We start from the raw sequence: 21297 nt of genomic DNA on the forward strand, positions 1-21297 counted from the left end.
ATAACCCTTTTAGTCCAAAAACACAGCCATGCCCTCAGGTCCCAGTTTTAATTAATTTTTTGCTTCTTTACCCAGCCATTCAGCAGTTTTCTCCATTGACTAATAAGAGAAAACAACCAAATATTTTAGCAGTACCTCACCTCTAGGTGAGAAAAAAAATCACCTCTAGGGGGCTTCCCTGGTGGCGCAGTGGTTAAGAATCCGCCTGCCAATGCAGGGGACACGGGTTCGACCCCTGGTCCGGAAAGATCCCACATGCAGTGGAGCAGCTAAGCCCATGTGCTTCTGTGAGGCCAGGGCCCATGCTCCGCAACAAGAGAAGCCACCGCAATGAGAAGCCTGCGCACCACGACGAAGAGTAGCCACCCATTTACCACAACTAGAGAAAGCCCGTGCACAGCAACAAAGACCCAACACAGCCAAAAATAAATAAATAAATATTTTTAAAAATTACCTCTAAAATACAGAGACCACTTGCTTGAAATCCTTCCATTCCTTCTATACTTTCCATAAATCCTCCTGTCCTCCCCATACCCCTCCCCCACACTGTGGAAAGGTTAAATGCCCATCTCTACAGCTTCAAATTCTCTAGGAATCAAAATGTGAAGGAAAGTCTCTTTTCTTTCTATCCTAGGGAAAGAATTAGCTTCCCTCTGAGAAACAGGAAAACATGTATAAAACTCAAGATTTCTGAATAACTGTATGCCATTTTTCAACAGGCCCTTTAAAAAATAGAGATGGCTGATACTTCCCCTTTACCGTAAATTTTCAAGAGCAGCCTGAGAGTGATGCTCGATTTGTCACCCTGAGAATATTGCTGTTATAGTGAAGGTTCGGAAGAAGATGCAGGGAATCTGCCTAACAAAGAAGCGACAAAGAGCACACCAGCACACCCTAAGTCTCAGCAAAGGATAAGTTTCCTTACCTCTAATAATTTATATAATTCCTCAATTCTTCCTTTTTCTCTCTCCTTGGCCAGAATTTCTGTTTCTTTGAAGTGTATATATTGATTATAAAGTGCCTACAAAATTAATATTTGGTGAATGAATGCAAGCAACCCGGTCTAATTTTTCATACCACCTCACCCAGGAGCCAGCAGCAACAAGCTCTGAGACTTACTCCCCAGAGTGAATTTACAAAACACAATTTAAGTCCATGACTTTACCTTTAGTTCAACAGGGTTCTGGGGAAAAGATTTATCTGACATCAGTATTGTATGCTGTTTGATCCAGGGAATGAGGGAGTCCACTCGGCTTTGGTATTCTTGCCACCTGGCGTCTACTTCCTATTGCCAAAAGGTAGATATCACACACCTGCTGGTTAGCAGTATGCAAGACAAGCACAGGAGAAAGTAGCTCAGGCCATCCCAAACCACATAAAATCTTTTGCTCTAATTGCCTACACAGACAGCGCCATTCAGTTTAATGCTCAGAGTCCCAGTTTCAAAGCTCCTCAAGGACTCTCAAGATGGGATTTAATTTCCTCACACCTAGAATAGCCTATGCTGGACACTGCAAAATTAGTGATATCTAGACTCATTCCCACAGACCAAGGGCAATAACCATGTATCAAGATGATGTGGATTCAGTTCGCTCTGTTTAAAAGTGCTCTGTATACACTAAGTGCTTAAGAAACCTACTCTAATCAATACATTCCACCCAAACAAATCATAGCCAGAAGGTATTTTAGGAAAGTGTTCTTTTACCGTAGCACTGATCCCTTCTCCACCCTCAGGGACTTTAGGGAAGGCATCATAAATAGAAGACACATAAGTGATTACAGACTTTTCATCTGGAGATGGCACATCCACATCTGAGAGACAAAAGGCAAGAAATTTCTTAGAACAAAGGAACCCGCTGGGGGAAGGAATAATGAATATATGTCAAACATCAACTTATCAACTTCAGTCAGCTCTCACCTTCTGCATCCAGTAACCGGGTGACGCCCAGTCTTTCTGCTACTTCGAAAGCCTGTTCCAGGTTCTCTCGGTTACTCTGGATCTGTACCCTCTCCATATCTACCAGGTCAGGTCTGTAAAAGTCCACCAAGGTATATGAAAGGCCCCCAGATACATAGCACATGGGAGTTCACACAAAGAAACCCTCTTACAAGTACTCAGAGCTGAAAAACACTGGATGAGTTAGAGAGAAAGCAAGAGGTTTAGAGGCGCACTAGTCCCACTTTTAATCACACTCCAGGAGCCCAGTGCTCCATAATTCTAAACTTACGTAACAGTAGGTTTGTTGGATTTCAAGGGAAAGGTATCAACTTTCCCTATGAGTGTTTATGACCACTAAGAGTACAATAAATTTTGATTTTCACCATTCAGAATTCCTATCTTCCTCACCCACTCCAAGCAAGTCCCCCACTACTGGCCCTTTGCACTTGTTATCTCCTCCGAGTGAGACATGCTGAGCCTAGAGACCTGCATGGCCCACTACTCCTCATCCATGACTCTGCTCCAACATCTTCACCAGAGAGACCACCTCTGACCACCCTGTCCAAAATGCCACAACCTCCATCATTCTCTTTCCCTCCACTGCACCCACCACTGTAAGACAGCATACACTTATTTGTTTATTGCTCATCTTCCCCACTGAAAAGTAAGCTCCATGAGGGCAAGAATTTAGCTGTTTTCTTCACTGCTATATGAGCCCAGTGCCTGGAATAGTAGGAGTTCAATACATATTCCTTTTTAAAATAAATAAAATGAATCAGAGCCTGGATTGTTGGTTGAGGGGAAATGTGGCATTACAGCTGATTACAAACAAGAGATGAGAAGAAGCCTCTCCAGGCCCACTGAAACTCCACTGTATTTACCTGTATCGGTGAATAAGTGCATTGAACATCTTCCCATCACTCCAGCAGGAGGAAAAGTTGGTGCATTTGACTCCTGTGTAACCAGCTGTCACTTTCTGGGTCCACAGGAGCAGCTTCTCCTTAGCTGACATGTCCCCTGATTCTCCACTAATGTAGATGTCAGAGATCTGCCAAAAGATAGGATATGAAGTAATTTAGTGTAAATAAGATGAAGCCTTTAAACCTTCTCTTCATACATTATGGCTCTTAGAAGAAGAGGGAGATCCAAGGCTGGCAGCACTTCAAGATGACAACTCCAACATATATTCACCCTATCTGGTAGTCAAAGAAATGCAAATTAAAATTTTGAGAGGTCACTTTTCTACCTGTCACATTAGAATAGTTTTTCTTTTTTTTTTTTTAATGATACTACTCAGTATTGGAAAGAATATCTGAAATTGGGGATTCTCATACATTGCCACTGGTGAGAGTATAAAGGGCATAATTTCTCTAGAGGACGGTTTTTAATAAGTCTTAAAATACACATACACTTGATAGGAAGTCATTAGAGAAATCTGCAAAAAATTTTATACAAGAATGTTTATCAATACCAAAAAGCAAAGGCAACAAAGGCAAAACAAACAATTGGGACTACACCGAACTCAAAAGGCTTGTGCACAGCAAAGGAAACCATCAACAAAATGAACAGGCAACCTACGGAATGGGAGAAAATATTTACAAATCATATATCTGATAAAGGGTTAATATCCAAAATATACAAAGAATTCATTCAACTCAAAGCAAAGAAACAAACAATCAGATTTAAAATTGGGCAGAAGATCTGAATAGACATTTCTCTAAAGAAGACATACAAATGGCCACCAGGTGCACGAAAAGGTATTCAACATCACTAAGCATTAGGGAAACACAAATCAAAACCGTAATGAGTTATGACCTCACACCTATTAGAATGGCTGTCATCAGAAAGACGACATAACAAGTACTGGTAAAAATCTGGAGCAAAGGGAACACTCGTGCACTCTTGGTGGGATTATAAAGTGGTACAATCACTCTGGAAAACAGTATGAAGATTCCTCAAAAAATTAGAAACAGAACTATCATAGGATCTAGAGACCTTAATTCTGGGTACATCCAAAGGAAATGAAAACAAGATATCGAAAAGATATCTGCACTCTCAATGTTCACTGCAGCATTATTCACAATAGCCAGGATATGGAAACAACCTAAGTGTCCACCAAAAGCTGTGGTATATACAATGGAATACTATTCAGCCATGAGAAAGGAAACCCCGTCATTTGTGACAACATGGATGAAACTGGAGGGCATTATGTTAAGTGAAATAAGCCAGACAAGGACAAATACTGCATGATATCACTTATATGTGGAATCTAAAAAAAAAAGAAAAGAAAAAATGTCAAAGTCATAGAAACAGAGAGTAGAATAGTAGTTGCCAAGGGATAGTGGTGGGGGAAACAGGAAGAGGACAGGAAAAGGGTATAAACTTTCAGCTATAAGTTGAATAAGGTCTGATTATTTAATATAAAAGATAGGTGACTACAGTTGATAACACTGTATTGTATAACTGAAATCTGTCAAGAGAGTAGAACTTAAATGTTCTCACACACACACACAAAAAGTGAGGTAATGCATGTGTTAGTAGTTAACTAGAGGTGGGAATCCTTTCTCAATATACACATAAAGGCACACCTGGGAGGTACCACAGGTTCAGTTCCAGACCACAGCAATAGAGGAGATATCAATCACAATAAAGTGAGTCACATGCATGTTTTGGTTTCCCGGTACATATAAAAGTCATGTTTACACTATACTATATTATCAATACATACGCGATAGCACTATGTCTTAAAAAAACAATGTATACTCATTAAAAAATACTTTATTGCTAAAAAATGCTAACCATCATCTGGGCCTTCAGCAAGTTGTAATCTTTTTGCTGGTGGAGGGTTTGAAATATTACAAGAAGTGAGCAAATGCTGTTGGAAAAATGATGCCAGCAGTCTTGCTCAACGCGTGGTTGCCACAAACATTTGTAAAAAATGCAGTATCTGTAAAGCACAATAAACAAGGTCTGCCTGTGTATCAAATCACCATGATGTACACTTTAAATATGTCACAAGAATGCTTATCAAAATATGATAAATATTTTATAGCAAAAAGCTATAAAGAGCTTAAACTAAAACGAGGGATTGATTGGTTATAAATTATAGCACATATACATGGTAGAATTCTTTGTAGCACTTGAAAAGGTATGCTTTAGTAAAAAAGGAAGTAACTGATGAGGAAAAATAAACAAATAAAATGAAATAAAATAAAATAAAATAAAAAAGGAAATGTGTTGTCAAATAAACTGGCTGCCTTTGCTAAGTCTTCCTCTAGTGTAAAAATACTCTGAGATATTTCTACCATATAAAGTTTGCTGATTTTATTACCAATAAAAAATCTTATTTAAGGGAAAAAAAGATGCTTTAGAAAACATTAATGATAGGAAAATGATCACCATATTTTACAAAAAGAAAAAGAATACAAACAAAATAATATATAATAACACTGATTTTACATGAAAAATATACAATATATAGTTAAGTAATAGTCATATATATGCATAATGTATGTGATCGATGCATATATGTATGTGTATATATACCAAATTAGTAATCATAGTTATCTCTAAATGGTAGCATTATAGATGATTTTTATGTTTCCCAAATTTTCTACATTATGTATATTTTTATATTTAGAAAAAAGTTATTTTAAGAAACCTCCAAAATCTAGCACAGGACCTACTTTGAAGAAATGTCAGTCTGAGAGAGGAGAAAAGTGCATGCCTTTGATTCCACACAAGCCTAGGGTTGAATCTCAAGTTCACCAACTACAAGTTGGACCTTGGTTACACCATCTGTAAAGTGGGAATCACACCTATTACCTTTTCAGGATAGCTGTGACAATCAACAATATTATACAGTGAAGTGCCCAGCCCAAACACGGGGCTAAGCTCGACAAAGTTCCCTTCTCTCTTCCTTGTATAAATGGTGGTTCTCCTTCCGTTACTGCTGTCTAACTCCCAAAGCACTGTCAGTCTGTATCATCAATTAAATGCTATCTTGCATTACTGGCTATTATTTAATGTATTTTTATTATTTAATATCTCCCCAAGACTAGGTTTCCTGAGGTGCTGATACTACATCTTAACTATCAGAATGACCTAAAATCATAGCAGCTGCTATGAAGGAGAGCTCCTCAACACAGGATATGTCCCAGCAGAAGCTGGGATGCATCTCTGAGACTCAGTGATCAAGGTCCTTCTGTATTGCACCTAGTGTTGTACTGGTCATGTGGTGGACACTTAACATGTTTTAATTAATAATCACTTGGTTAATAAACAAAATAATAAAAATAAACAAATAAATGTATTTGGCGGTAAGACCCACCTAGAATCCTGAGACACATTACTTTATTGACTCATCCTGTGAGTCCAGTGTAAACAGCCCCTCATGGTACCAATTCTCTGCCAGTTCTCCTCCATGACATTTCTAGCTATTTATTTCAGTGGCTAAATGCCACCCACACTGACATATCCCAGTTCTTCCACTGTAGTGCTTCACATACATATTAAGGCAAAACATTGCTGGGAACAGGAGATAGATTTGTTGAAGTGAAAAGGGACAGAATTTGAATAAGCAAAATGAAATGTGAGTATTTGGGTTCTTTACCCAAAAAAGAAATTCCAGTTAGTCAATTGATATTGTATCTCCACAATATCACAGTCAATATCTCCGATGGCATCTCCTGTCTGCCAATCACAGTATCTTTGTATATTGCACTGGAAACTGTTCAATGAACAGCTGTACTTCAGATTTTCCACATAGCTGTAATGAGACAGGGAAATATTTAGATCCCTCAGGGGTAGGAAAAATACCGTTTGGAATAGGGCCTTTCCTAGATTGTGAACTGGATGAGAAAAATGGGATTATCATCACAATCATCTCAATAATTAAATTTGGCTTTTGTCCATCTTTTCATGTAATATTCACATGTGATTGCACAGTGCTGTTCTTTGGGATATGCAGAAGCTTTTACCTTAATCTCCCAAATGGAGAATTCCAGCTTCAGTGTCAGGGAGCTTTCTCCCTCATCTGGATGTTTAAAAGGAACCATTTGGAGAGACAGCACAGCCTCATCACCATCTCAGAGACTAAACTCATCTACCTGAGTTTTCTTTCAACGTACACTTCCCATGGCTTGATTAATTCCTTCTCTGAAGCATTATCTAGAAACTGAGCGTGTTCCTAATAAGTCAGTTAGTTTTTACTGAACAACATCTCATCAGTGCTTCACACTATGTCAGACACCATATGTTAGGACGAGGGAGAACAACAACAAAAAAAAGTCAATCACCATGGGACTGACTCATTCTGTTGTTATTTCTTGAGCAATACCTATGTTCTAGGAGCTGTGTTCAAGTTCTTGGTATCTCAAGACAAAAGCACAACCTTGGGCCTCAAGCTCAAGCAATGTAGTAGGGGAGACAATATACCAGAGAGATCAATGCTGTGACAGAGGTAAGCAAGTAACCCAAACTAGCAGTGTCGAGGAACTTTGCAGAGATGATAAGACAACATCTATGCTGAGTTTTAGTATCTAAGAAGAGGGCTTCCCTGGTGGTGCAGTGGTTAAGAATCTGCCTGCCAATGCAGGGGACGCGGGTTCGAGCCCTGGTCCGGGAAGATCCCACATGCCGCAAAGCAACTAAGCCCGTGCGCCACAACTACTGAGCCTGCGTTCTAGAGCCCGCGAGCCACAACTACTGAAGCCCACACGCCTAGAGCCCGTGCTCCACAACAAGAGAAGCCACCGCAATGAGAAGCCCGCGCACCACAATGAAGAGTAGCCCCTCCTCGCCGCAACTAGAGAAAGCCCACGGGCAGCAACAAAGACCCAACGCAGCCTAGTTAATTAATTAATTAAAAATAAAAATTTCAGCATATTAAAAACAAAAGACATGAAAGCTCAAACTGGGAACAGATATAGGAGAGAAGATTAGAGAGATTATGGAGGGGTTGGAATACCAGGCTGAGGATTTTGGACTTTGTAAGTCTACATAAGTCTCAGGGAATGAACTAGATGTAATGAGCTAACAGACACTTGATTCACATGTCCTGAAGTATCTAGCTGACTTCATCCCGCCACAGTGAAGGCATCAGACTTTGAAAACTTCCATTCAAGAAACAGGTGAGGGCATAATGCAGTAATTCATTACAAATGCCTGGCTAGAAGGATCTCATGGCAGCTGTGTTTCTTACCTACAGAAGAGTTAGGTAAAGATCAGGGGTACTCCTTTCAATATTCAAGTTCAGAGTCATGGAGGTCTCTCTAGGGCAGGGGTCCCCAACCCCAGGCCGCAGACCAGTACCGGTCCGCGGCTCGTTAGGAACTGGGCCGCACAGCAGGAGGTGAGCGGCGGGCGAGTGAGCGAAGCTTCATCTGTCGATCACATTTCGCATTACCACCTGAAACACCCCCACCCCCCCCACACCCCTATCCATGGAAAAACTGTCTTCCACGAAACTGGTCTCTGGTACCAAAAAGGTTGGCGACTGCTGCTCTAGGGAATACAATTAGAACGGAAATCCTAGTTCACAGACTACTGGAATTTTAAATTCTCCTAAATACTGCCAAACTACTGTCAAATAACAATACCAATTTATACTTCTAGCCACAAGGGTGTGAAGAGGTTTTTCCATTATTCTGCATCTTCACCTACACTCTGTATTTTCAAACTTTTTATTTTCTGCCAGTCTGAGGGGTATAAAATGGCATCCTGTTGTTTTGAGTTTTACATCTTTGATTACTAGTGAGAAAGACTCCTGTGTATGAGGCATTTGGGTTTTCTTTTTTTATGAACTGCTTATTCCTGGGCTTTCCCCTATTTTTCTACTAGTGTGTTTACCTTTTATTTATAGGAATTATTTAAATAATAATATTAATAACAAACATCTATTGTGTTTTACTTGAATTTACTCATATAATTCTCACAACAACCCTACATTGAGTACATACTATTCTTATCCTCAATTTACAAATGAGGAAACTGTGCCACAGAGAATTTAAGTAACTTGCCCCAAGGTACATGGCTACTAAGTAGTAGAGCTGGAATTCAAACTCAGCCAACCTGGCTCCACACTCTTAACCACGTCACCTATACTACACTTCATATATTCGGGACATTAATCCTTTTTCAGTATATGCACTATATAATTCTACCATTATTTTTTTTTAACTTTCCATCTCAAGGAACTAGAAAAAGAAGAACAAATGAAGCCAAAAGTTAGTAGAAGGAAGGAAATAACAAAGATTAGAGCAGAAATAAATGAAATAAAGACGAAAAAGACAACAGAGAAGATCAACAAAACTAAGAGCTGGTTCTTTGAAAAGATAAACAAAATTGACAAGCCTTTAGCTAGACTCACCAAGAAAAACAGAGGAGACAAACAAAATCAGAAATGAAAGAGGAGATGTTACAAGTGATACCACAGAAATACCAAGGATCATAAAAGACTGCTATGAAAAATTACACACCAAGTTGGACAACCTAGAAGAAATGGATAAATTCCTAGAAATATACAACCTACCAAGACTGAATCATGATGAAACAGTAAGTCTGAACAGACTGATTACTAGTAAGGAGATTGAATCAGTAATCAAAAACCTCCCAACGAGGGCTTCCCTGGTGGTGCAGTGGTTGAGAGTCTGCCTGCCGATGCAGGGGACACGGGTTCATGCCCCGGTCCGGGAAGATCCCACATGCCGCGGAGCGGCTGGGCCCGTGACCCATGGCCGCTGAGCCTGCGTGTCCAGAGGCTGTGCGTCCAGAGCCTGTGCTCCGCAATGGGAGAGGCCACAACAGCAAAAAACAAAAAACAAATAAAAACCTCCCATCGAACAAAAGTCCAGGACCAGACAGCTTCACTGATAGACTCTACCAAACATTCAAAGAAGAATTAACACCAATACTTCTCAATCTCTTCCAAAAACAGAAGAGGAGGGAACTCATCCAAACTAATTTTATGAGGCCAGCATTACCTTGATAACAAAACCAGACAAAGACACCACAAGAAAAGAAAATTACAGGCAATATTCCCGATGAACATAGATGCAAAAATCCTTAAAAAAATATTAGCAAACCAAATTCAACAATACATTAAAAGGATGACACACCACGATCAAGTAGGATTTATTCCAGGTATGCAAGGATGGTTCAACATCCATAAATCAGTCAATGTGATATAGCACACATTAACAAAAGGAAGAATAAAAATCGTATTATCATCTCAATAGATACAGAAAAAGCACTTGACAAAATTCAACAGCCATTTATAAAAACTCTCAACAAAGCAGGTATAGAGGAAATGTATTTCATCATAATAAAGGACAGAGCTAACATTATACTCAGTGATGGAAAGATGAAAGTCTTTTCTCTAAGATCAGGAACAAGACAAGATGCCCACTCTCTCCACTTTTATTCAGCATAATATTGGAAGTCCTGGCCAGAGCAATTAGGCAAGGAAAAGAAATAAAAAGCATCCAAATTGGAAAGGAAGAAGTAAAACTGCCACTATTTGCAGATGACAGGATACTATATACAGAAAACCCTAAAGACTCCTAAAGACATCAAAAAACTATTGGAATAAACAAATTCAATAAACTTGCAGGATACAAAATCAATATGCAAAAATCGGTTGCATTTTTATACACTAATAACAAACTATCAGAAAGAGAAATAAAGAAAATAATCCCATTTATAACTGCATCAAAAAGAATAAAACACCTAGGAATAAATTTAACCAAGCAGGTAAAAGACCTGTATATAGAAAACTATAAGACATTAATGAAAGAAATTTCAGACACAAATAAATGGAAGAAAATTCTGTGCTCATGGACTGGAAAAATCATTACTGTTAAAATGTCCACACTACTCAAAGCAATCTACAGATTCAGTACAATCCCTATCAAAATTCCAATGGTATTTTTCAAAGAAATAAAACAAATAATCCCAAAATTTGTATGGACACACACACACACACACACACACACACACACACACACACACACACACACACACTGATTAATCAAAGCAATCTTGAGAAAAGAACAAACCCGGAGGCATCATGCTCCCTGATTTCCAACAACGTTACAAAGCTGTAGTAATAAAACAGTATGGTATTTGGCTTATGGAACTGAAGTGAAAACCCAGAAATAAACCCATGCATATGTGTTCAATTAATTTACAAAAAAGGAGCCAAAAATACACAATGGGGAAAGGACAGTCTCTTCCATAAATGGTGTTGGGAAAACTAGACAGCCACATGCAAAAGAATGAAACTCAACCACTGTTTTACACCATACCCCAAAATTAACTCAAAGTGGATTAAAAACTTGACCGTAAGACCTAAAATCATAAAATTCCTGGAAGAAAACATAGGCAGCAATCTCCTTGACATAGATCTTGGCAATGATGTATTTAATCTGACACTAAAAGCAAAAGCAAAAATAAACAAGTGGGACTACACCATAGTAAAAAGCTTCTACACAGCAAAGGAAACCATCAACAAAATGAAAAAGCAACCCACTGAATGGGAGAACATATTTGCTAATCATACATCTGATAAGAAGTTAACATCCAAAATACAGAAAGAATTTATACAACTCAACAGCAAAAACACAAACAATCCAATTTAAAAATGGGGAGAAGATCTGAATAGACATTTTTCCAAAGAAGTCATACAGATGGCCAACAGGTACATCAAAAGATGCTCAACATCACTAATCATCAGGGGAATGCAAACCCAAGCCACAATGAGATACTGCCTCAAACCTATTAGAATGGCTCTTATCAAAAAAGACAAGAAATAACATATACTGGCAAGGATGTGGAGAAAAGCGAACCCTTGTGCACTGTTGGTAGGAATGTAAATTGGTGTAGCCACTCTGGAAAACAGTATGGAGGTTCCCCAAAAACTTAAAAATGGAACTACCATACAATCCAGCAATTCTACTCCTGGGTACTTACCCAAAGAAAATGAAAACACTAACTTGAAAAGATATATGCACCTTCACTGCAGCTTTGTTTACAATAGCTAGGATGTGGAAACAACCGAAGTATCCATCAAAGGATGAATGGATAAAGGAACTGTGGCACATATACATAATGGAATAGTATTCAGCCATTAAAAAGAATGAAATCCTGCCATTTGCGACAGCATGGCTGGATCTCGAGGGCATTATGCTAAATGAAATAAGTCAGACAGAGAAAGACAAATACTGTACGATCCTTCTTATACATGGAATCTTTAAAAAAAAAGATCTCATAGATAACAGAGAACAGACTGGTGGTTGCCATAGGTACATGTGGGGATAACATTTTTTAAAAAGACAATAATAATAAAGATAATAATAAACACATTACGTGTTAATATAAATAACAATTTGACAAAAAATACATTTTCCAAAACAAATTAGTGAGAAGAGCAGCAAAAAGCAAATCAAAACCCAGAAAAACAACTTTCCATTTGAAACGGAAAATACCAAATATATACCAAAAAAAGGCAGAATGGTATTATGAACTCCTATGTACCCATCACCCAGTTTCAACCATATCAACTCATAGCTAATCTTGTTTCATCTACACTCCACCCACTTCACCCCTCCCCTATTATTATGAAGCAAAGCCCACACTATCCTTTCCTCCAAAAACACGTCAGTATGTATCTCTAAAAGGACTCTTTTTTTTTTTTAAACATAACCACAACACCATTGTTACACCTGAAAAATAATGATTCTTTGGTAATATTTTTAATTAAGTAAAATTTTTTGAAAGGAACTTCTCTCGTGGCTCAGTGGTTAAGAATCCACCTGCCAATGCAGGGGACACGGGTTTGAACCCTGGTCCGGTAAGATCCCACATGCCGCGGAGCAACTAAGCCCGTGCGTCAAAACTACTCAGCCTGCGCTCTAGAGCCCACAAGCCACAACTACTGAGCCCATGCGGCACAACTACTGAAGCCCGTGCACCTAGAGCCCGCGCTCTGCAACAGGAGAAGCCACCGCAATGAGAAGCCCGCGCACCGCAACGCAGAGTAGCCCCCACTTGCTGCAACTAGAGAAAGCCCGCGGGCAGCAACAAAGACCCAACGCAGCCAAAAATAAATAAATACATTCTTTAAAAAAAAATTTTTTTAAAGAAAATTCCTTTCTTAAATGAAGCTCTAACTGTAACTTTAACTGCTACATTCCTCCAATAGTATCATCTGGTTAATTTTGCTTTCTTCTTGTAATACAAAGCCAATATTAGTAAAACTACTTTCCCTATAATGAAAGAGGAGAAATGGGAAAGGGATACTTATAACTGAAAAGGCTCAGCCCAGAAAATAATATACCAACTGATTTCTTTCTCATCATTCCTAGCCCCAGAGTTATCTGACTATTCACCTGAAATCTAAGGATTTGTGGCAAGGGCAATGGTATACAGCCAGTTCTCCATCAACACAATCCACTAACAATTGGCAGTGGAGCCAAGACAGAGAAAAGAATGGGTTTTTCAACAATTTTCCTTGTTCCATTAAGCCAGGTATTACGGCTATTGATGGCAGCTGGGAGTAGGGAGTCCTCCTGAGAGATGGCATGGACCAGCGAAGGCCTTTGTCTGACATCAAAGTACAACTGCTGTTAACTCGCTCCCATCTGGCTCCAAATCTGAGTCTACTTATTCTGAAAACCATTTTTGTCCCCTGGCCCCTGTCATCCTGTTTCTCTTGTTAACTGTTTCCTGTCAAGAGAAGAATCGGCTCTACCAGGTGAACAGAAAAGCAGACCATTTGTCTTCTATTACCTACACCCGGCACTCAGCAAGCATCAGAATCAGTTCCCATTTCTCTCCATCCTGAAAAGAAACAAACCCACTGCCAAGTTTCTGTGCAGCCGGAGCCTGGCCCCACTCCCATCACCATGCCCTGGAGTGATCAACGGGAGGGACAAGGCGGCCTGAGTTATGCCAAGGACAGACACCACTCTGAAGCTCAAACTGTTTCTACGGAGGGTTACTACCCTGACATGTTAAAGACAAAACAAAACGAGCACCAACAAACAAACAAAAACTCAACCCTGTTGAAGCGCCTGCTGCCCCTCTCCGCGAAGGAGCTGGTGTGTGACCAGCAGCGGCGGGCTCTTCTGACCCCCGTGTCCTCCCAGGGCTCTCACTCCAGTCAGATGCTCTCGCCTTGTGGTTCAATCCACATTTCACAGGAGGTCTGCAGTGTCAAAACACACTGCCCTGTCTCTCGAGCTGCCGCTGTCCCCAGCTGTCCCCAGGCCGTGTGAACAGCCTGCCAGGGAGAGGGCAGCTCCCTGAAGACAATACCTTCAGAGACCAAAGAGGGTTTGAGGCCCCTGTGACCTTAAGGACTTTCATCCTGAAGGGATTTCACATTTATCTTGAGAAGTCACTTCTTATCTGTCATACAGAATGGTCAGTCTGCGGTCCCTGCATCCCCTGATGGACACAGAGCCTCAGAGACGTGTCAGCCTTCTGAGCTGACTCTGGGCCACCTAGTTTTTCTCCCTGGGCCATCACTGAGTAGTCTGGTTGTGTCTCCTCTCAAGGGGTAGCTGGGACGGGATGTAGAGCCTGGCTGCCCAGAAAACGCCACACACCAGTATGATTCTCATACTGAACAGCCCAAGAATCACACTGCTGTTGACTCTGTTAAACTACAGATCATAGTCTACTCCCACCGATCTTTTCTTGGAGACTCCTCACAGAGTTGTCCAGAACCTTCCCGCTCCGGGTGGAGATCCCACACCAAAAGCACCACAGTCACTTACGGGCCATTATCTAGAACTGATTTCCACTAGGAGTCCCTTCACATTTTATACTCCAAACTTTCTGAAAGTCTCACACCGAATTATGAGCACGTATCCTAAATCATCCTGATGCCTCCACAGCTTCAACTTTAACCCCAGGAATATCAAAGGAGCAGTCAGTTCAGCAGTTGGTTCTGCCACAATTACTCTCCATCTGTTCTGTACAAAGATAAAGGCTGACTTTGACATTCCCTCTTATCCGATGAACCTCAAATACACCCCACCCCCCAGCAGCCTCACTGCCTCCCTTCCCGCTTTAACACACACACACACACACACACACACGCATACACACACACACACATTTTTATATGGAAAAGCCCAAGGATGCCTCCTGCCCAACCGCATAACAAATATTTTTCAATGGCCATCTTTTCCTCCAACTGTTTGGAGTCTCCAAACTCTATAATAACAAAGGGCACTGAAATGGGCCTATCCATGGGGGAAATTCATCACCCAAAAGGTCATTTTAAGCACATATCAGCTTAAAATTTACGTCTCTCCTCAGCCTCATACTGTTGATGATTAGCAGGGCACCTGTAGGTGGGCCACAGTGTCTGCTCTGCAGACATCAGGGCAGCTGCCCACAGCCTAGCAAGGAAAATGCCATGCTCCATGTTCCACCTCTTGCCGCTGTGGGAGCCTAAGTCTTTATTTCTTCTGCTGCAGAGACTGACATGCCAATAAAAGTTCTTCAGTCACTGATGAATTACAACTTTAGTCACCTACACAATCACACCCCTATGTGACAGACCAGAACCTGTGCCACCCAAGGTCTTGCTGAGTCTCCTTCCCTCTCAGTGCTCAGAGCTCTTGAATTCTCACTTGCTCCTTGACCCCTCACAGCACCCACCACCTAAAACTACCACCACCTCCACTTATGTCTGAATATATATCTCACAAACAAAAACATGTTAGAGCCATAAACAAGTCCAATCAGAAAACAAACTGTTTCTAGCCTTGAACTTTCAAACTGCCCTAACTCCCTCTCTACCCCCTCCCCCCAGCTCTGGACTAATCTCCAGATAAATCCATGCCCCTCTCCTCTAATGCTGGAATTAGGAACCAAAGGAGGACTAGCCTCTCCACCTAAACACATACTGAATGGGTGTTGCCATTAGCAGTGTCCCCAAGGGGGGGAATTACATCAGCTCCAATAAGAACATCATTCTCCACAGGAGAAGAACAACCACACCGAAGTCAGTGCCTCACCCCTCATCCCTTCCATACTCATCTTGGAATCAGCTAGGCCTCCCCATCACCTCCGTGCCATACCACAACCTCCTACAGCAGGGACACTGATAAACAGACCTCCTGAGAGTTAAGTATTACCTAGCACTGCACCTGGAGAGAGAACCCCACCAGATAGCTCGAGCAATTATATAGCATGGTTACCCAGAGTCAGGGATCCCCCAGAGACAACAAGATAGGTTCAAGCATCAAGGGGCAGACCTGAAATAGATTTTGCTTGCCAAGCGCAGCAGTCGCTAACTACTAGTACTTGACTAACAGGTAAAGTTTGAGGAGCAGCACCAAGCTCCTCACTGCTCGCCACATTCCACTTTCATAAGTTTGAGGCCAGTAATACAAACCGCTGTGTAACTACCCCTTGAACATGCCCACCTACCTCCTCCAGACCCCCTAAGGGGGTGGGGCTTGCCTCCAAAGAAAGGGTGCCGTCCTCTTCTGAGAAGGACGTGGAGCTCTTTTCAGGCTCTGTATCTTTAGGCTGGACCCCTCGTAAGTGCAGCCCATCGCTGCCATAGCCAGAGGAGGAGGGCAAGATGCTCTCAGTCAGGCCACTGATGGATAAATCACTCTGAGAAGCAGGCAGTCTGGGAACCTGGGGGGGCACTCGACCCACGTGGGCAGGCTCTGTGCAGCTCTGGCCTCTCGACTGGGCCGGTAGTGACGAAGGAGAACGTTCCACAATCCAGGCACCTGTCTGAGGGGCACTTAAAATACCCTTGGTTCCTCCCCCTACACTCCATCCGTCGGAAAGATGGTCTTGATTTCTTGTGTCGGTGGGGCAGTCTGTCCTGGAGGAAGTGCTGCTCCCAAATCCAAGCTGAGTATCTCCTTTCTCCACTGCAGTCCCTCCATGCAAAGGCAGCAGCACAGCCCTGCTGCTGCAGGATGCTGTCCTCGGAAATTCCACCAGTTGGCTCACTGACTTCTCACAGCTCCTTTCTGCGGGGTTATCGAGCAGGTGAGCGATGACAGTCATCCCCTCTTCCAGGGAATCCCAGACCCCTCTGGCAACTGATGACTCATTCTCTAACAAAAGCTGAGCAGTCTGGATCTCCCCCTGGAATCTCTCTTTCACCTGCACGATCATCCCCTGATCTCCCACCCCTGAGTCGGAGGCCGAGTCCCCAGGCAGTAAAATGTCTGTGGGGGGTGGCTCTACCCCTCCCACTCCTTCCTCCTGTTGGAGACTCACTGTTAACTTCGTCAGGGTTTCCGTCTCTTCGATGACTCCAGTTCCTTGCAAGGGTTCTTCCTCCCGAGGGACCTCTGGAGTAGGGGTTTTCTTCCCCCTCCACTTCCTTTTGAACCGAACCCTTTTCTTAGGAGATATGGGAGTCTTCTCAGGAACAGCTATTGAATCTTTCGGCTCCTTAACGCAGCCCAGCGAATTTCCCATTGCTTTCCTCTCCTAATCTCAGCAAAAACGCAGCTAAGCCAATCCTGGGATCCCAGAGAAATCCCAACCTTGGCTTCATCGGATTAGATGCACATTTAAAAACATGCACTATGCCGGCGATCCCTCCAATTCTTCCTCCCTCCCCGCCTCTCTCTGTCTCTTCCAGCCGCTGCCGATTCAGACAGCCATCTTACAGGCTCAGAGCTGCAACAAGACAAATTCAAAGCATCTCACTGCAGTTCAGAAATCACTTGACCTAAAAGCAGACAGAAACCGGATTGGCTACAGCTTCCTCTCTCCAAATATGAGGTAATTGGAGCACTGCCTTCAGAAACACAAACAGAAAGCAAAAAGGAGCTAGAAACCAGGGGAGGGGAGGAATTAGGGAGGGCAGGAAGGAGGGAGGGAATGTAAGAGTAAATGGAAAAGGGAGGGGGAAAGAAAAGAGGCCCTGGGAGAAGGTAACGTGAAGGAAGGAGGAGGAGAAAGAGGGGAAAAGCAAGCCAGAGGCTGGTACCAACCAGGAAGGGAAGGGCCAAGAGGAACCAGGGCCGGGGACTATGGCCCCCAAACTGTGAAGTGAAACAGATTTCAATTGCTGCACCAAGATGTCCAAAAGAAAATATCAAGCAGGATTAACATACTCCCGATTTTTCAGGTCAGAAACAATAAAATTATAACCAGAAGAGAGACCAGAGCATTGTAATCCTCATAGTTACAAAAAGAAACACAAGCTTTAAAGATCCAGTCTCCTGTAGCATTTATTTCCCTACTTTTGAGAGAGAAAGAGAGAGAGAGAGAGAGACATCTGTTAATTCTGCTGGCCAATGACACACGGAGGAAAAACCCGGAAATCGGCTTTGAGTACAGTATATGGATGTTCGGTAAAAAGGATATCACTTCCGTATACAACAGAGAAGCAGCGTTTCTGCTGAACAATACTTGACACGAATGTCCAACAGTAATTACTGCTGCTACTGACAGCTAACATGTTTTTAGCATTTGTCATGTGCCACGCCCCATGCTAAGCTATAGATTGTCTCATTTAATTCCCACAGTAACCAAATGAAGTCAAAACTATTATTTTACACTTTACAGATAAAGAAACTGAGGTTCAAGAAAGTGGATTCCTTTGCTCAAGGCTACACAAAGTGGCAAAGCCAGAACATGAACCCCTGTTTAAGACTTTGAACTTCAAACCCTTGTTACACTGCCTTCTACCTGCAGCAGGGATGGAAGTCTGTACTCAGTTAAGTAAAACGGAAGATACTCCACTGTTTTGAATTGGCAACTAGACTCACATGGACCAAGGGCTGAAACAAAAAGATAACTCTTGCTCTTTGGGAGTAACAGGAAGTCACTAAAATGAGGCCCAGATGGTTTTTACTCAAATTGCAGCAGGGCAGGAAGTCTGAATTAAAGGTCTAAAAAGTTGGTGGGACCTCCCTGGTGGTGCAGTGGATAAGATTCTGTGCTCCCAATGCAGGGGGCCCGGGTTTGATCCCTGGTCAGGGAATTAGATCCTATATGCATGCCGCAACTAAGAGTTCTCATGCCACAACTAAGGAGCCCGCGAGCCACAACTAAGACCTCGTGCAACCAAATAAATTAATTAAATAAATATTTTAAAAAATAATTACAGGAATTACTTTAAAGCTCATCTTTAAAAAAATAAAAGTCTACAACGTTGGATTCAAAAACCACCCTGTTGTGCCAGTGGGATTTGCCCACCACAGTTTTTTTAGCATAGCGTGTGACAGGTGAGATAACAGCACAATCCAAAGGGCTCCAAATGGAGTGGAAGGACAGAACTTATATGTGTTGCCTCCTGGTCAAATCTATTTATTCTATACCGAAAGGATCCAGACCACATTGCAGAGAGAAAAAGTCGGCCTGGCTCTACGTAAGCCTACCCACCTCTCCTGGAGACCTGAAAAATGCCCGCCACCAAAGGAAAGCAATAAGAACCCTTAAGCAACAGCTCTTCCACAGCACTTCTGAGACCCTACTGATGCCCCATCTGCCTCACCATTGCAGGAGGTGTCCTTTCTCCCCTAAGCCTTCACAAAGGCTGACTGTGAAGCTGTAGCACCATCTGATGGCCATTGTAAACCACAGCAAGAAACAAGACAAGGAGGTTAGCGTGAGAGAGAAACTCAGTCAGACTCCAGAAAAATCACTTAATCGGCAAAAAATCTGATGTTACAATATAATTCTCCAGGCAGGTACCAGGCCTCTACTCCTTCAACAAAGAGCGCTGGAACTGTGGAACTTCTCAGATGTACACCCCAAGGCTCAAGCTTGAATTTTGCTCATGAAATACAAGCAAACTGAATTCCTGAAAACGATCAACTCAGGGACAAGAGAGACAGCCTCTGGATATGACTGCTGCTGCTGCAGTTTTCTCTGACAGACGGGCCTGACAGAGCTGAGCAGATTACTTCTAGGAGCCTTTTCTTTCTTAAACTTCTGCATATGTTGAGCAAATCAGGCTTTCATTTCCTTCTGCTCCAGAGGAAAACTGGTCTAGGAAACGAGCAGAGAGTTCAGCAAGGTAGACCTAGGTTCAAATTCCCAGTTCTGTTAACTCAGTAGCTAAGTAACTATCTTGATAAGTGATTCAGCCTCCTTACCTCTAAAACATGGATGCTACCCCTTACTTAATGGGGTTGTAGAGACGGTTCATGGGATGGTGTCTTGAAAGTGCTCGGCTCCCTGCCTGGTCTATGTTAAGTCCCTTTTCTCCTCATTTACTACTGGAGCTAAGAGGTATGAGGCACTCCACCACCACCAGGGTCCTAATATACTCTTTTTCTTGATTAGGCTCTAAGGAAAGTAGTAGCTATGTGCTAACGCCCAAAGTTTAGGTGCTTGTTTTTCTCCATAGGGGCGCTGCTTCCCCTAGTTTACTGAGTAAGTTAACTCTGATCACAAGGACTTTCCCCTGGACCTTCTTCTCATCTAGCCTGAACTCTCAACACATGGCCAGCTGCCTTCTGGGAGAGCAGATTTCTAGTGCCCACATATTTTTCATGTTTTACCCTTTGGCTTTTTCTAGTTAACTGTTTACTGCCCATAGGTCTCCCATAGAAATAGCGGGCATAAAAGACTCCAGAGCAAAAAAGCTCATTCATTCACTCCGCAAGCATGAATGATGCCTCATCTACATGCCAAGCACTAAGTGTCATAAAGTACACACAAACGTAAACCCAACTAAGACCACTCTTGACCTAAAGTCCCAGACTTCTTAACTTTCAGAGTGCTATACATACACTAGTATTTAATAAACATTTGAAAGTTGGAAAGCTAATTTTGTCAGATTCTGATTTTTAAAGAACTTATCTTCTAGAAAAATCATAAATCCTAACATGTACCTTAAAACAGGCCTGGACAAAACCAAGAGATAAGAAATCCTATTATTAGTATCTGGATGTATAACCTAAAAAAGTCAGTTGGTCTCTGTGTTTCAGTTTGCTCATCTGAACAATGGGCACAGGAAAACAGACACCACAGTCTATTTATCTGGTCTACCTACCCCACAGCTTCGAGGAGACCAATTTCATACAATATCCATTCATTTAACAAGTACTTATTGAGTGAAACAAATAACCACGTTACAAAGCAGTATGTGTCACACAACACTGTAAGTCATACTGGCCTTCTCAGAGTGACTGAAAAAACGAAAGGTATACTGGAAAATAAAAACAAAAGCATATATAAAAGCAAATATAAAATATTAACATCTGTTTAATTTTGAAGGTGACTACACACATGAAGATCTGTTATATACTTTTCTGTACTTCTCTGGGTAATTAACAATTTCATAATTAAAAACTAAAATCGGGACTTCCCTGGTGGCGCAGTGGTTAAGAATCCGCTTGCCAATGCAGGGG

The 21297-nt window shown here is 41.9% G+C and overlaps 2 protein-coding genes across 10 annotated transcripts in view; both read right to left on the reverse strand.

Moving 5' to 3' along the window:
• Nucleotides 1-21297, reverse strand: part of MACF1 (microtubule actin crosslinking factor 1) — a 327256-nt gene that overhangs the window by 170071 nt on the left and 135888 nt on the right. For all 9 annotated transcript variants that reach the window (XM_049695358.1, XM_049695322.1, XM_049695320.1 and 6 more), the window contains exons 6-10: nucleotides 2821-2987; nucleotides 1919-2031; nucleotides 1706-1812; nucleotides 1166-1285; nucleotides 926-1021 (exon numbers count right to left, since the gene is read on the reverse strand). In XM_049695358.1, coding sequence (XP_049551315.1) covers nucleotides 926-1021; nucleotides 1166-1285; nucleotides 1706-1812; nucleotides 1919-2031; nucleotides 2821-2987 — 603 coding nt within the window. The remainder of the gene's footprint in view (nucleotides 1-925; nucleotides 1022-1165; nucleotides 1286-1705; nucleotides 1813-1918; nucleotides 2032-2820; nucleotides 2988-21297) is intronic.
• LOC117200147 (uncharacterized) lies at nucleotides 184-19572 on the reverse strand. Its single transcript, XM_033422084.2, has 2 exons — nucleotides 12751-19572; nucleotides 184-205 (listed from the first exon to the last, which is right to left on the reverse strand). The coding sequence occupies exon 1, from the start codon at nucleotides 17402-17404 to the stop codon at nucleotides 16322-16324; it is 1083 nt and encodes a 360-aa protein (XP_033277975.1). The 5' UTR covers nucleotides 17405-19572; the 3' UTR covers nucleotides 184-205; nucleotides 12751-16321.

Source organism: Orcinus orca, chromosome 1, assembly GCF_937001465.1.
Source record: "Orcinus orca chromosome 1, mOrcOrc1.1, whole genome shotgun sequence".
Taxonomy (NCBI): Eukaryota; Metazoa; Chordata; class Mammalia; order Artiodactyla; family Delphinidae; genus Orcinus; species Orcinus orca.